Source organism: Pseudophryne corroboree, chromosome 7 (assembly GCF_028390025.1).
Source record: "Pseudophryne corroboree isolate aPseCor3 chromosome 7, aPseCor3.hap2, whole genome shotgun sequence".
Classification (NCBI taxonomy): Eukaryota; Metazoa; Chordata; class Amphibia; order Anura; family Myobatrachidae; genus Pseudophryne; species Pseudophryne corroboree.
Window position 1 is genome coordinate 24,624,216 of NC_086450.1, and position 17,358 is coordinate 24,641,573.

General features: G+C 49.4%; 1 protein-coding gene across 3 annotated transcripts in view; it reads left to right on the forward strand.

Annotated features, from left to right (window-relative positions):
• Window positions 1-10,046: 10,046 nt before the first annotated feature.
• The window catches only part of UMPS (uridine monophosphate synthetase), a 36,060-nt gene continuing 28,748 nt past the window's right edge, over window positions 10,047-17,358 (forward strand). The window contains exon 1 of one of the 3 annotated variants that reach the window (XM_063932765.1): window positions 10,047-10,100. In XM_063932765.1, coding sequence (XP_063788835.1) covers window positions 10,098-10,100 — 3 coding nt within the window. In that variant the 5' untranslated portion in view covers window positions 10,047-10,097. Of the gene's footprint in view, window positions 10,101-10,662; window positions 10,911-17,358 lie in introns of those variants that run through there. The other 2 variants (XM_063932764.1, XM_063932766.1) reach the window with 2 other exon arrangements.

The following is a 17,358-nucleotide window of genomic DNA, read 5'->3' on the forward strand; positions in this document are numbered from 1 at the left end:
CAGAGGTTCGTCTGTCACTGACCTGGTGGCTACAGGACCAACAATTGAGCAGGGGTCGTCCCTTCTGGATCTCCAACTGGGTCCTTCTGACGACGGATGCCAGTCTGCGGGGTTGGGGTGCAGTGTTGGAACTACATTCTCTTCAGGGTCGGTGGACCAGGTAGGAATCTCTCCTCCCGATAAATATTCTGGAGTTGCGGGCAGTGTTCAATGCTCTGAAACTTGCCCTGACTCTGGTGCAGAACAGGCCTTTTCAAGTACAATTGGACAATGCTACCACGGTGGCGTACATAAACCATCAAGGCGGCACTCGAAGCCGCATGGCAATGTTGGAAGTGTCAAAGATCCTTCACTGGGCGGAACGCCATCTGCCAGCCATATCGGCAGTGTTCATTCTGGGGGTCAACTGGAAAGTGGACTTCCTCGGTCGTCAGAACATACACGCCAGAGAGTGGAGCCTTCATCCTGAAGTATTTCAACTCCTAGTAGACAAGTGGGGTCTACCAGATGTAGACCTGATTGCGTCTCGACACAATGACAAGGTTACGGTCTTCGGAGCAAGAATAAGGGATCCTCAAGCAGCGTTCGTAGACACACTGTCAATTCCATGGAACTTTCGGCTGCCGTACGTGTTCCCTCCGGTGTCACCCCTGCCCAGGGTAATAAGGAAGTTCAAGCAAAAAGGAGGAATCCTACTTCTACTCGCTCCAGCATGTCCCAGAGTACATTGCTTCTCAGACCTACAGGGTCTCTCGATAGAGCGTCCTCTTCTACTTCCACAATGCCCAGACCTCCTAGTTCAGGGCCCCTGTGTCTACCAGGATTTGTCCCGTCTGGCTTTGACAGCGTGGCTCTTGAAGCTTCCGTCCTGAGTGCCAAAGTTTTTTCTGAGGTGGTCATTCAAACGATGTTGAAAGCCTGTAAACCAGCTTCGGCTCGGATTTATTATAGAGTCTGGAATTCTTACTTCACCTGGTGTGTGGCTAAGAATTATGATGCGTACAAGTTCAGTACTGCAAAACTTTTGGCATTCCTGCAACAGGGCCTGGACTTAGGCCTTCGTCTGGCCTCCCTCAATGTTTATATTTCAGCCTTGTCGATATGGATTCAGAGAAAAATTGCGTCTCTGCCTGACGTTCATACTTTCACTCAGGGTGTTCTAAGGATTCAACCTCCCTATGTCCCTTCTGTGGCATCTTGGGATTTGTCTGTTGTTCTAGATGCCCTGCATGAGGCTACGTTTGAACCTCTTAAGTCTGTGGACCTTAAGTGGCTTACGCTTAAGGTTTTGTTTTTGCTGGCTATTGCCTCTGCTAGACGGGTTTCGGACTTGGGTGCCTTGTCATGTTGGTCACACTTTCTGATTTTTCACTGTGACCGTGCGATTCTTAGAACTCGCCCTGGTTATTTACCTAAGGTTGTGTCATCATTCCACCTTAGCCAAGAGATTGTGGTTCCGGCCTTTATCTCTCCTGATTTGTCCTCCAAAGAGCGGTATTTGGATGTGGTACGGGCTCTCTGTATCTACGTGAAGAGAACCGCTTCCATTAGGAGATCGGATTCTCTATTTGTTCTTTTTGGTTTTCATAAACCGTGGCTGGCCTGCTAATAAGCAGAACTTGGCCAGATGGATTAGAATGGTGATTGCACAAGCTTATGTACAGGCTGGTCTTCCAGCTCCTGCAACTATCAAGGCCCATTCTACTCGGGCTGTTGGACCTTCTTGGGCGGCCTGCCGTGGCTCCTCCCTCGAAAAATTGTGCAAGGCGGCTACGTGGTCCTAAGTGAACACGTTCATTAGGTTCTATGCCTTTGATTATTCCGCCTCCCTTGATGCTTCCTTTGGATGCGAGTTTCTTGTGCCCGCTACACTGCATCCCCACCCATGAGGAACTGCTTTAGGACATCCCCGATGTTATTCCCTGTGGAATACTAGTGTACCCAGCTGCAGAAAAGGAGATTTATGGAAAGAACTTATCCTTTGTTAAATCTCTTTCTGCGAGGTACACTGGATTCCACAGGGCACCCACCCTGACACACTTAGCTTCTTTGGGTTTGTATGGCATTAGCCGCTGGTACCTTCTCCTGTTGTGAGAATGTGGGTCTGTGTGGCTACTAACTGTTGTCGTATCTTTTACCTGCTACTGCATTGGACTGGTTAACAAAACTGAGCTCCTGTGCATGCAGGCGGGGTTATAGAGGAGGCAGTGCAAGGCATCCTGGGAACAGTCGAATCTTTAGCCTATTGGTGCCTCGGATCAATATCCAACTCTACACCCCAATGTTATTCCCTGCGGAATCCAGTGTACCTCGCAGAAAGAGATTTAACAAAGTTAAGTTCTGAAAATAAATCTCCTTATTATCAGATTCTTATATAGCGCAGCAAATTCCGTTGAACTTTACAATTGTAAACAACTGTGAAAAAACAAAACTGGGTAAAAACAGACAGATATAAGGTAGGAAAAATTTACAAACAAAGACTAGTTAACCCTTGCAAAACTACAGCTACTTATTCAAAATGGTAAAATATGGTGTGTGTGCCCACTTTGCCAGTGTATTTCATGCCCAAAACAGCGTTGGGCCAAGCAAAATACAACTGCGTCATATGTAAGTGACCACCCTCTGTTGATTTCAGGTGTCAGATTTGTGGCCCAAGACTGGTTAACCCTTGCAAAACTACAGCTACTTATTCAAAATGGTAAAATATGGTATGTGTGCCCACTTTGCCAGTGTATTTCATGCCCAAAACAGCGTTGGGCCAGGCAAAATACAACTGCGTCATATGTAAGTGACCACCCTCTGTTGTTTTTGGGGGTCAAATTTGTGGCCCAAGACTAGTTAACCCTTGCTAAACTACAGCTACTTATTCAAAATGGCAAAATATGGTGTGTGTGCCCACTTTGCCAGTGTATTTCATGCCCAAAACAGCGTTGGGCCAAGCAAAATACAACTGCGTCATATGTAAGTGACCACCCTCTGTTGATTTCAGGTGTCAGATTTGTGGCCCAAGACTGGTTAACCCTTGCAAAACTACAGCTACTTATTCAAAATGGTAAAATATGGTGTGTGTGCCCACTTTGCCAGTGTATTTCATGCCCAAAACAGCGTTGGGCCAAGCAAAATACAACTGCGTCATATGTAAGTGACCACCCTCTGTTGATTTCAGGTGTCAGATTTGTGGCCCAAGACTGGTTAACCCTTGCAAAACTACAGCTACTTATTCAAAATGGTAAAATATGGTGTGTGTGCCCACTTTGCCAGTGTATTTCATGCCCAAAACAGCGTTGGGCCAGGCAAAATACAACTGCGTCATATGTAAGTGACCACCCTCTGTTGTTTTTGGGGGTCAAATTTGTGGCCCAAGACTAGTTAACCCTTGCAAAACTACAGCTACTTATTCAAAATGGTAAAATATGGTGTGTGTGCCCACTTTGCCAGTATATTTCATGCCCAAAACAGCGTTGGGCCAGGCAAAATACAACTGCGTCATATGTAAGTGACCACCCTCTGTTGATTTCAGGTGTCAGATTTGTGGCCCAAGACTGGTTAACCCTTGCAAAACTACAGCTACTTATTCAAAATGGCAAAATATGGTGTGTGTGCCCACTTTGCCAGTATATTTCATGCCCAAAACAGCGTTGGGCCAAGCAAAATACAAGTGGGTCACATGCAAGTGACCACCCTCTGTTGTTTTTGGTGGTCAAATGTGTGGCCCAAGACTAGTTAACCCTTGCTAAACTACAGCTACTTATTCAAAATGGTAAAATATGATGTGTGCCCACTTTGCCAGTGTATTTCATGCCCAAAACAGCGTTGGGCCATGCAAAATACAACTGCGTCATATGTAAGTGACCACCCTGTGTTGATTTCAGGTGTCAGATTTGTGGCCCAAGACTGGTTAACCCTTGCAAAACTACAGCTACTTATTCAAAATGGTAAAATATGGTGTCTGTGCCCACTTTGCCAGTGTATTTCATGCCCAAAACAGCGTTGGGCTAGGCAAAATACAACTGCGTCATATGTAAGTGACCACCCTCTGTTGTTTTTGGGGGTCAAATTTGTGGCCCAAGACTAGTTAACCCTTTCAAAACTACAGCTACTTATTCAAAATGGTAAAATATGGTGTGTGTGCCCACTTTGCCAGTATATTTCATGCCCAAAACAGCGTTGTGCCAGGCAAAATACAACTGCGTCATATGTAAGTGACCACCCTCTGTTGTTTTTGGGGGTCAAATTTGTGGCCCAAGACTAGTTAACCCTTGCTAAACTACAGCTACTTATTCAAAATGGCAAAATATGGTGTGTGCCCACTTTGCCAGTGTATTTCATGCCCAAAACAGCGTTGGGCCAAGCAAAATACAACTGCGTCATATGTAAGTGACCACCCTGTGTTGATTTCAGGTGTCAGATTTGTGGCCCAAGACTGGTTAACCCTTGCAAAACTACAGCTACTTATTCAAAATGGTAAAAATAAGAATTTACTTACCGATAATTCTATTTCTCGTAGTCCGTAGTGGATGCTGGGGACTCCGTCAGGACCATGGGGATTAGCGGCTCCGCAGGAGACAGGGCACAAAAGTAAAAGCTTTAGGATCAGGTGGTGTGCACTGGCTCCTCCCCCTATGACCCTCCTCCAAGCCTCAGTTAGGATACTGTGCCCGGACGAGCGTACACAATAAGGAAGGATTTTGAATCCCGGGTAAGACTCATACCAGCCACACCAATCACACTGTACAACCTGTGATCTGAACCCAGTTAACAGCATGATAACAGCGGAGCCTCTGAAAAGATGGCTCACAACAATAATAACCCGATTTTTGTAACAATAACTATGTACAAATATTGCAGACAATCCGCACTTGGGATGGGCGCCCAGCATCCACTACGGACTACGAGAAATAGAATTATCGGTAAGTAAATTCTTATTTTCTCTAACGTCCTAAGTGGATGCTGGGGACTCCGTCAGGACCATGGGGATTATACCAAAGCTCCCAAACGGGCGGGAGAGTGCGGATGACTCTGCAGCACCGAATGAGAGAACTCCAGGTCCTCCTCAGTCAGGGTGTGCCCCTGACCAAGTATCAGCTCGGCAAAGTTGTAAAGCCGAGACCCCTCGGGCAGCCGCCCAAGATGAGCCCACCTTCCTTGTGGAATGGGCATTTACATATTTTGGCTGTGGCAGGCCTGCCACAGAATGTGCAAGCTGAATTGTACTACACATCCAACTAGCAATCGTCTGCTTAGAAGCAAGAGCACCCAGTTTGTTGGGTGCATACAGGATAACAGCAAGTCAGTTTTCCTGACTCCAGCCGTCCTGGAAACTATATTTTCAGGGCCCTGACAACATCTAGCAACTTGGAGTCCTCCAAGTCCCTAGTAGCCGCAGGTACCACAATAAGCTGGTTCAGGTGAAACACTGACACCACCTTAGGGAGAAACTGGGGATGAGTCCGCAGCTCTGCCCTGTCCGAATGGACAATCAGATATGGGCTTTTTTGAGACAAACGCCGCCAATTCTGACACTCGCCTGGCCGAGGCCAGGGCCAACAGCATGGTCACTTTCCCTGTGAGATATTTTAAATCCACAGATTTGAGCGGTTTAAACCAATGTGATTTTAGGAATCCCAGAACTACGTTGAGATCCCACAGTGCCACTGGAGGCACAAAAGGGGGTTGTATATGCAGTACTCCCTTGACAAACTTCTGGACTTCAGGAACTGAAGCCAATTCTTTCTGGAAGAAAATCGACAGGGCCGAAATTTGAACCTTAATGGACCCCAATTTGAGGCCCATAGACACTCCTGTTTGCAGGAAATGCAGGAAACGACCGAGTTGAAATTTCTTCATGGGGCCTTCCTGGCCTCACACCACGCAACATATTTTCGCCACATGTGGTGATAATGTTGTGCGGTCACCTCCTTCCTGGCTTTGACCAGGGTAGGAATGACCTCTTCCGGAATGCCTTTTTCCCTTAGGATCCAGCGTTCAACCGCCATGCCGTCAAACGCAGCCGCGGTAAGTCTTGGAACAGACATGGTACTTGCTGAAGCAAGTCCCTTCTTAGCGGCAGAGGCCATGAGTCCTCTGTGAGCATCTCTTGAAGTTCCGGGTACCAAGTCCTTCTTGGCCAATCCGGAGCCACGAGTATAGTTCTTACTCCTCTACGTCTTATAATTCTCAATACCTTGGGTATGAGAAGCAGAGGAGGGAAGACATACCCCGACTGGTACACCCACGGTGTTACCAGAAACGTCCACAGCTATTGCCTGAGGGTCTTTTGACCTGGCGCAATACTTGTCCAGTTTTTTGTTCAGGCGGGACGCCATCATGTCCACCTTTGGTCTTTTCCAACGGTTCACAATCATGTGGAAGACTTCCCGATGAAGTCCCCACTCTCCCGGGTGGAGGTTGTGCCTGCTGAGGAAGTCTGCTTCCCAGTTGTCCACTCCCGGAATGAACACTGCTGACAGTGCTATCACATGATTTTCCGCCCAGCGAAAAATCCTTGCAGTTTCTGCCATTGCCCTCCTGCTTCTTGTGCCGCCCTGTCTGTTTACGTGGGCGACTGCCGTGATGTTGTCCCACTGGATCAATACCGGCTGACCTTGAAGCAGAGGTCTTGCTAAGCTTAGAGCATTGTAAATTGCCCTTAGCTCCAGTATATTTATGTGGAGAAAAATCTCCAGACTTGATCACACTCCCTGGAAATTTTTTCCCTGTGTGACTGCTCCCCAGCCTCTCAGGCTGGCCTCCGTGGTCACCAGCATCCAATCCTGAATGCCGAATCTGCGGCCCTCTAGAAGATGAGCACTCTGTAACCACCACAGGAGAGACACCCTTGTCCTTGGAGATAGGGTTATCCGCTGATGCATCTGAAAATGCGATCCGGACCATTTGTCCAGCAGATCCCACTGAAAAGTTCTTGCGTGGAATCTGCCGAATGGAATCGCTTCGTAATAAGCCACCATTTTTCCCAGGACTCTTGTGCAATGATGCACTGACACTTTTCCTGGTTTTAGGAGGTTCCTGACTAGCTCGGATAACTCCCTGGCTTTCTCCTCCGGGAGAAACACCTTTTTCTGGACTGTGTCCAGAACCATCCATAGGAACAGCAGACGTGTCGTCGGAAACGGCTGTGATTTTGGATATTTAGAATCCACCCGTGCTGTCGTAGAACTACTTGAGATAGTGCTACTCCGACTTCCAACTGTTCTCTGGACCTTGCCCTTATCAGGAGATCGTCCAAGTAAGGGATAATTAAGACGCCTTTTCTTTGAAGAAGAATCATCATTTTGGCCATTACTTTGGTAAAGACCCGGGGTGCCGTGGACAATCCAAACGGCAGCGTCTGAAACTGATAGTGACAGTTCCGTACCACGAACCTGAGGTACCCTTGGTGAGAAGGGCAATTTGGGACATGGAGGTAAGCATCCTTGATGTCCAGGGACACCATATAGTCCCCTTCTTCCTGGTTCGCTATCACTGCTCTGAGTGACTCCATCTTGATTTGAACCTTTGTATGTAAGTGTTCAAAGATTTCCCATTTAGAATAGGTCTCACCGAGCCGTCTGGCTTCAGTACCACAATATAGTGTGGAATAATACCCCTTTCCTTGTTGTAGGAGGGGTACTTTGATTATCACCTGCTGGGAATACAGCTTGTGAATTGTTTCCAATACTGCCTCCCTGTCGGAGGAAGACGTTGGTAAAGCAGACATCAGGAGCCTGCGAGGGGGAGACGTCTCGAATTTCCAGTCTGTACCCCTGGGATACTACTTGTAGGATCCAGGGGTCCACTTGCGAGTGAGCCCACTACGCGCTGAAACTCTTGAGACGACCCCCCACCGCACTTGAGTCCGCTTGTACGGCCCCAGCGTCATGCTGAGGACTTGGCAGAAGCTGTGGAGGGCTTCTGTTCCTGGGAATGGGCTGCCTGCTGCAGTCTTCTTCCCTTTCCTCTATCCCTGGGCAGATATGACTGGCCTTTTGCCCGCTTGCCCTTATGGGGACGAAAGGACTGAGGCTGAAAAGACGGTGTCTTTTTCTGCTGAGATGTGATTTGGGGTAAAAAAGGTGGATTTTCCAGCTGTTGCCGAGGCCACCAGGTCCGATGGACCGACCCCAAATAACTCCTCCCCTTTATACGGCAATACTTCCATGTGCCGTTTGGAATCTGCATCACCTGACCACTGTCGTGTCCATAAACATCTTCTGGCAGATATGGACACCGCACTTACTCTTGATGCCAGAGTGCAAATATCCCTCTGTGCATCTCGCATATATAGAAATGCATCCTTTAAATGCTCTATAGTCAGTAAAATACTGTCCCTGTCAAGGGTATCAATATTTTCAGTCAGGGAATCCGACCAAGCCACCCCAGCGCTGCACATCCAGGCTGAGGCGATCGCTGGTCGCAGTATAACACCAGTATGTGTGTATATACCTTTTTAGGATATTTTTCAGCCTCTCAGCTGGCTCCTTGAGGGCGGCCCTATCTGGAGACGGTACCGCCACTTGTTTTGATAAGCGTGTGAGCGCCTTATCCACCCTAAAGGGTGTTTCCCAACGCGCCCTAACTTCTGGCGGGAAAGGGTATACCGCCAATAATTTTCTATCGGGGGAAACCCACGCATCATCACACACTTCATTTAATTTATCTGATTCAGGAAAAACTACAGGTAGTTTTTTCACACCCCACATAATACCCTTCTTGTGGTACTTGTAGTATCAGAAATATGTAACACCTCCTTCATTGCCCTTAACATGTAACGTGTGGCCCTAAAGGAAAATACGTTTGTTTCTTCACCGTCGACACTGGAGTCAGTGTCCGTGTCTGTGTCGACTGACTGAGGTAAATGAGCGTTTTACAGCCCCTGACGGTGTTTGAGACGCCTGGACAGGTACTAATTTGTTTGCCGGCCGTCTCATGTCGTCAACCGACCTTGCAGCGTGTTGACATTATCACGTAATTCCTTAAATAAGCCATCCATTCCGGTGTCGACTCCCTAGAGAGTGACATCACCATTTCAGGCAATTGCTCCGCCTCCTCACCAACATCGTCCTCATACATGTCGACACACACGTACCGACACACAGCACACACACAGGGAATGCTCTGATAGAGGACAGGACCCCACTAGCCCTTTGGGGAGACAGAGGGAGAGTTTGCCAGCACACACCAAAAACGCTATAATTATACAGGGACAACCTTTATATAAGTGTTTTTCCCTTATAGCATTTTAATATATATATATATATATACATATCGCCAAATAAGTGCCCCCCCTCTCTGTTTTAACCCTGTTTCTGTAGTGCAGTGCAGGGGAGAGCCTGGGAGCCTTCCCACCAGCATTTCTGTGAGGGAAAATGGCGCTGTGTGCTGAGGAGAATAGGCCCCGCCCCCTTTTCGGCGGGCTTCTTCTCCCGTTTTTCTGAGACCTGGCAGGGGTTAAATACATCCATATAGCCCCCAGGGGCTATATGTGATGTATTTTTAGCCAGAATAAGGTACTATCATTGCTGCCCAGGGCGCCCCCCCCCAGCGCCCTGCACCCTCAGTGACCGCTGCTATGAAGTGTGCTGACAACAATGGCGCACAGCTGCAGTGCTGTGCGCTACCTTATGAAGACTGCAGAGTTTTCTGCCGCCGTTTCTGGACCTCTTCACTTTTCGGCATCTGCAAGGGGGTCGGCGGCGCGGCTCCGGGACGAACCCCAGGGTGAGACCTGTGTTCCGACTCCCTCTGGAGCTAATGGTGTCCAGTAGCCTAAGAAGCCAATCCATCCTGCACGCAGGTGAGTTCACTTCTCTCCCCTAAGTCCCTCGTAGCAGTGAGCCTGTTGCCAGCAGGACTCACTGAAAATAAAAAACCTAACAAACTTTTACTCTAAGCAGCTCTTTAGGAGAGCCACCTAGATTGCACCCTTCTCGGCCGGGCACAAAAATCTAACTGAGGCTTGGAGGAGGGTCATAGGGGGAGGAGCCAGTGCACACCACCTGATCCTAAAGCTTTTACTTTTGTGCCCTGTCTCCTGCGGAGCCGCTAATCCCCATGGTCCTGACGGAGTCCCCAGCATCCACTTAGGACGTTAGAGAAATATGGTATGTGTGCCCACTTTGCCAGTGTATTTCATGCCCAAAACAGCGTTGAGCCAGGCGAAATACAAGCGGGTCATATGTAAGGGAACCTACTCTGTTGATTTCAGGTGTCAAATTTGTTACCCAAGACTCATTAACCCTTGCAAAACTGAATGATCTGAATAAGAAGCTGGAGTTCGAATAAGAAGTGAATAAGAAGCTAACTTAACTTCAGCATCGTCTGTTCCTGGACTTTCCTGGTAATGTATGATTGCCATCACCTGTGGTGAAACACCTTTCTTATCAATTACCCAGCTCACCACAGGTGATGGCAATCATACATTACCAGGAAAGTCCAAGAACAGAGCATTTTCTCCCTCATGGAGAGGGTCAGGTAGGCAAGTATGGGTATAGGGCGGCAGGGGGTGGTACAGCCAGGGCACAGGGCAGCAGGGGGTGGTACAGCCAGGGCACAGGGTGACCGTACCTCATGTCAGCGTTATGCAGGGGAGACAGTAACATGTGTGGGAACTATGCAGCAGTGGGAGAGACGGGAAAACTGACCCCCCCCCCCCAATGGGGACGGATGGTCACATGGGTGTGTGACATCGCTAGTGTTAGCGCCGGGCGCTGGGGTATGACGTCACCGCAGCGCGTCGCCTGCAGCACGTGTCTGCCATGGAGTCTCTGGCTGAGCAGCTGCACCGGGTCCGGGCGGTGAAATTCGGCCGTTTCCAGCTGAAGAGCGGCATCACCTCCCCGGTGTACTTCGATCTGAGGGTGATCGTGTCCCACCCGGCGCTGCTCAACCAGGTGGGGGAGTGAGGGGCTTAAGTGAGTACTGAGAGGATGGGGGGACCCTGGGTATGTAATGGTAGGATGGGGGGGACGGAGACCCTGGGTATGTAATGGTAGGATGGGGGGGACGGAGACCCTGGGTATGTAATGGTAGGATGGGGGGGATGGGGACCCTGGGTATGTAATGGTAGGATGGGGGGGACGGGGACCCTGGGTATGTAATGGTAGGATGGGGGGGACGGGGACCCTGGGTATGCAATGGGGGGACGGGGACCCTGGGTATGTAATGGTAGGATGGGGGGGACGGGGACCCTGGGTATGTAATGGTAGGATGGGGGGGACGGGGACCCTGGGTATGTAATGGGGGGGATGGGGACCCTGGGTATGTAATGGTAGGATGGGGGGGACGGGGACCCTGGGTATGTAATGGTAGGAAGGGGGGGACGGGGACCCTGGGTATGTAATGGTAGGATGGGGGGGACGGGGACCCTGGGTATGTAATGGTAGGATGGGGGGGACGGGGACCCTGGGTATGTAATGGTAGGATGGGGGGGACGGGGACCCTGGGTATGTAATGGTAGGATGGGGGGGACGGGGACCCTGGGTATGTAATGGTAGGATGGGGGGGACGGGGACCCTGGGTATGTAATGGTAGGATGGGGGGGACGGGGACCCTGGGTATGTAATGGTAGGATGGGGGGGACGGGGACCCTGGGTATGTAATGGTAGGATGGGGGGGACGGGGACCCTGGGTATGTAATGGTAGGATGGGGGGGACGGGGACCCTGGGTATGTAATGGTAGGATGGGGGGGACGGGGACCCTGGGTATGTAATGGTAGGATGGGGGGGACGGGGACCCTGGGTATGTAATGGTAGGATGGGGGGGACGGGGACCCTGGGTATGTAATGGTAGGATGGGGGGGACGGGGACCCTGGGTATGTAATGGTAGGATGGGGGGGACGGGGACCCTGGGTATGTAATGGTAGGATGGGGGGGGACGGGGACCCTGGGTATGTAATGGTAGGATGGGGGGGGACGGGGACCCTGGGTATGTAATGGTAGGGGAGGGGGGGGGGGGGGCCCGAGTGAGTACCGGGAGGATGGGGATTCCTGAGTGTGGGGCTATTGACTGAGTAGTGGGAGCATGGGGGGACCCAGGTTATGTAATGAGAAGATTAAGTCTTATGTAAGGGGGGATGGGGTTATTGGATTTGGTGGGGTCTCCCTGAATGGGTTGAGTGTGGTGGGGGACTGTCTAAGTAGAAGGGGGTGGAGCTGGAGGATTGAAGGAAGGGATGGGGGTCTCTGAGTGAGTAGCGGGGTTGGGGTGTCAGTGAGGCAGTATTGGAGAAGATGGAGGGGTCTTGGTGGGGGGAGCGTTGGAGGAGAGGGGGGGGGGCGTCTCAGAGGGGATTAACACATAGAAGAAAGAGAACTCCGTATCTGGCACACTGAAGAACAAAAACTGAGTTCTAAAATTTCAATATTTATTAGGTCATTTTAAAATTGTGATATCTATTTAGGTTTACAGACGTAACCTAGTGCGCATTATCTCCAGCGTCTGGAAAAGCAAGACAGCCGCCCAATGTTACACCCAGCAGTGGTGTAAATTTACTAAGGTGGGAGGTTTTTTATGATTTTTTTTTTTTTAAGAACAGGTGAGGTTGCCAATAGCAACCAATCAGATTCTACTTAACATTTATCTAGCGGCTTCTAGAAGATAGAATCTGATTGGTTGCTATTGGCAACCTCACCAGTTCTAATAAAAAAAAAAAAAAACTCCTGACTTCGTAAATCTACTCCAGTGAATACGTAACACAGCCGGAGCACTGATTCCATAGCACCTGTTTGGATAAAATGATTCTAATGTGACTGTTTAGATAGATACCATCAAGTGAATACGGGATAAAATGAAGAACATATGAAAGACACGTAATTGGGGATAACCTCCTCGGTGTCCACGGATATATAATACGACATGGGAGCTTCCCGGGCGCGACCCGTCTCAGACCCCTCACCGCTGTACTTTCCAACCGGGTTGGTGACGTGTTGGGGGCAGCGCTCGTAATCTCCAAGCGCCGCCCGTACATAAACTGTTAACGGGAGCCCCGTTTACACAGCAAAGCTTGCCGGGTAAAACCTATGTCCAACCCTACAAACTACCCGAGTTGGAATACCGAGTCACTCTATCCGTATTATTCCAGCTGGGCCCTTTCACACCAAACGGCAACACGGGCTATGCACGCTCATGTGCAGTAACACGTGATACAAGCTCGCGGTGTAAAAGCGGTATATCGGAGTAGCTACATTTAAACGTGTGGCAGTATCAACTGCAACAAAAGTAAACACTGGAAAAGCCACTGAAATTAATCTTCTGCAGTGAAAATTGAACTAGATATGATTAAAATATCAGCATAGAGCTGGAAATGTAATCAGGACACACAATAGTGACTCCTCCAGTGTCTATTGATCTGTTAGCGTTCATTCTAGCACCCTGCACCTTTCAAAAAAAAGTGCAGTTGCTTTTTCCTGCCTGGGGTGTCACTCTCTGGTGCTTCTCAGCACATTCTGGTCTGTATTTTAGTGTAGTGATACAGAGCAGAGAGTGACACCCCTGGCAGGAAAGAGGAACTGCACGTGTTTTGAAAGGTGCAGGGTGCTAGAATGAACACTAATCTGTTATGAGCTATGAATGTTATCAGGACACACAATAGTGAGTATCTCCTCCAGTGTCTGTTGATCTATTAAGAGTTATGAACGGGTGCAGGACACTAGATACCCTCAACCAACCCATAATACTCAGGACCTTCTCCAGTGCCAGTATAATTGGGTATATATTGTGATTAATAGCAATTACCATCATTAGAATTAACCTCACGGACATAACATAGTAATAGCTGGTTATACGGAGCAGGACTTAAGATCGCCTTTATTAGCCAGTGTCCCACTTGCCAAATAAGTATATAATACTTTTTAGAAATCAGGATTTTGGTACTTACCGATAAATCCCTTTCGCCGATTCCACAGGGGCCACTGGAGTGCAGATACAAAGGGGATATAGTAGGGAGTAACTGGGAGCTGGCACTTTACATTTATAACCATGTGACTAGCTCCTCCCCTACTATGTCCCCACTCCAAGCCAGTCTAGTCAAAACTGTGCCCGGGGAGAGCTGAAAAAGACCAACGTCAAAGTAGAGGAGGTTTGCTAAGCCAACTAAAACAAAATAATACCAAGGAAACCTGGAAACATAGTGATAGGGTTATCGGAACAAAACGTGCAGTCACACAGTGACATGCAACCCGATAAGTGTAGAAGGAGGAAACAGCGCTGGGTGGGCGTCCAGTGGTCCCTGTGGAATCGGAGAAAGGGATTTATCGGTAAGTACCAAAATCCTGATTTCTCCTTCATCCACTAGTGGCTACTGGAGTGCAGATACAATGGGGACGTCCCAGAGCTCCCAAGACGGGAGGTAGAGCGCTGAGAGTCTTGCAAAAAATGCTCGGCCAAACTGTGACACAGTCAAATGTCCCGACTATGCGGCATCGCAACATAAAACATTTACGGAAACCCCCTGGGCAGCCGCCCCGAAGGTCCTCCAGAGCTTGTGGATTGCCCGAAAAGGAAAACGGAGGCTCTCGAGCAACCGCCAAATAAGACTGTCTGATGGTCAGACGTATCCAATGACCCAACAGCTGTTGGGACCCTGGCCATTTAGGACGGGAGCATCGTACAGAACAAAGAAGAATTCAATTTGACGAATAGCCGAAGACCTTTGTACAGAGAGTCGGAGAGCCCTGACAACATCCAAAGGTCACAAATCCGGTGAAACCGCCGAGAGGGCCGAAAAAACACAAGTGTCAGATTTATATGAAAAGCGGACATCACCCCTGGAAGAAACGACAGCTGAGTATGAAGCTCAGCTGTAACCTTATTAGAAAAAGGGGGGTTGCCAGTAGAGTATTTCCTGCAAGAAAGCCAGAACTTCCGGCCATCAGACTAATCACCTTTGGAAGAAAACCGAAAGAGCAGAGACCTGAAACTCAGGTCAATCTAGTCGAAGCGCAGCCGAGCAAACCACCCAGAGAAACCAAAGAAGGCGGCTAAATGAAAAAAACGAAAGGAAAAACCCTCGTTATCCACACCAGGCCGCATAAAGTTTCCAAAAGTGAGACGAGGTAACTGACTTCCGAAATCGGGGCCCTGTAGGTATAACCGAACTAGGGAACTCCTTCCTTCTGAGAAGGTTTCGTGAACAGCCACACCGTTAAACGAAACCTGTGTAAGACTGAACAAAGAGAAGGACCCTATTGAAGTAGACATTCCCGTAGAGGTAGGAGCCAAGACTCCTCTACTGACAACAGGTGCAGGGTGGATTTCCAAGTCTTGCGCGGCCAAACTGGAGTCACCGGGAGGACTAGCGCGCATTTTCCCTTTTATGCGTTGCAGAAATTGAGGTAGTAACAGGAAAGGAGGAAAGATAGACTAACCAGAAGCTCCAAGGAGCCGTGAGGGCATCCACGGCTACCGCCGCCAGGGCTTTCGCCCGAGAGTAATGAAGGGGCAGTTAAAGAGTCAGTCGGAATGCCATGAGGTCGATCCGAGTTCTCCGCCAACAGCGGACCAGCTGACAAAACTCCGGGGAATGTCCACTCACCCGGGTGCCTGACCTGGCGCCTTGATCTGGAATGAAGACTGTTATCCTCTGCTCAGAGGAGGATGTAGGTGACCTCTCTCAGCGCCGCACATGGCTGAAGAGAGAGGGGAACTGGTCCCGAAGAAGGAAAAGTCCTCTGACGGACCGAGTTGAGAACCATCCCTAAAAACAGAAAACAGTACGAGGAGCATAAATGGGACCCGTGTCGAAACAGAAGATCCTGGATCCTCCGGATATTCAGAAACAACCTAATCTGCAGAGTGTTCTTCCAGCATTAGATTGTCCAGTTAGGGAACAAACCTCACTCCCTGCCTTTGAAGTAGAGCCATCTTGTGACCTTCATGAACACGGTGGGAGCGGAAGAGAGACCGAACGGAAAGGTCTGAAAATGGAAATGAATATTCTGTACTACGAATCGGAGAAAAGCCCGATGAGGAAACCCAATGGAAGTAAACAGGCATCACTGATGACTAAGGACGCCTAAACGCCTTTTTGCTCCAAACTAGCAATCACAGACTGAAGGGATTCTAAGTTCAGAATAGGCCTGGCCGAGCCATCTGGCTTCGGCACTGAAAAAAACAAAGGCCTGAGAAAACCCAATGATGTGCAGAAAGAGGGATCCGCACCCTTGCGGTTAGAAGCATCTGGAATGCCGCCTGCATTACGACTCTCGTCGTTGGAAACCGGCAGACCCGTGGTGAGGGACCACTGAGGTGGTTGGACTCCAAATCGAGTATGTAACCGCCAGCAATGAGAAACCTAACCCAAGCATACCCAGGCCTCCCAGAAAATCCACAGACATGCGTCCACCCTGGGTTCTCCCATGTGGGAGGGAGGTCCGACCTGCGGTGGGTGTGTTGGAGGACCTACAACAAGACTGGTCGGATGCTGAACCTCTGCCTCTTACATCCCTTGGTGACAGAGATACCGCCCCTGTCATGGGCTCGAAACCTGGAAAGGGCACGGAAAGATCCAAAGGAAAGACCGGTATAGGTCCGTCTTGGAGCTGAAGCAGCAGTAGGGGAAAGAAAAGTGGATCCTTCCCGACCAGACCCGTAATGAACCACGCCTCTGCTGTCCAATAGGATTCAATATTCGCCTGTCACTGTTGCAGCCATAAAGGTCGTCGGGTTAAGACAGGCCAAGCGGAAATTCAGGCTCCGAGTCTAAAGACGTCCTTGGAGACCTCAAAAGAACATAAAGCAGAATCGTGACTCTGATCTGCCCACGGAATCAGTTGATCCTGATGCAAACCATCCTGTAACCCAGAGGACAAATGTTCCACAACCTACCTGTTCCGGACAAGGTAGAACCCCTGCTGCCGCATATTTCTCAGACGGCTCCTTCAGCAAGGTTGCACCAGGAACCGGCAGTTTCTTGGACAGCGATACATCGAGGGTATACAATTGGAGAGGTCTCATATAGTTTCCTGCTATCTGCGGGGAAAGGATAGGAAAACAAACATTGTTTGATACCTGAAAGTGTGCATCCGGATGTTTCCAGGCCGCCGACCAAAGCATCTCCAGCTCATCCGAAACAGGAAAAGTCGCTGTCATTTCTTCATTGGCGCCGAACCCCGAGGAACCTGAAGTGTCCAGTTCTGACTCCTTTACCTGCTGCACCAGACGAACTGCTGTAAAAAAGCGCCTCGATACCCTGAGACACTGGTTCAGACTCCACCGAAAATCAACGTCATCAGTATTCTGGACATCTATCGCCTCCTCCAAGAGAGGCCTCTCATCCGCAGTCGTGTAACCTGGAGGTTAGCAAGCTCCTTATAGAAACCTGGAGAAGAGAAATGACGGACGTGGTCTCTGGTTAACAATG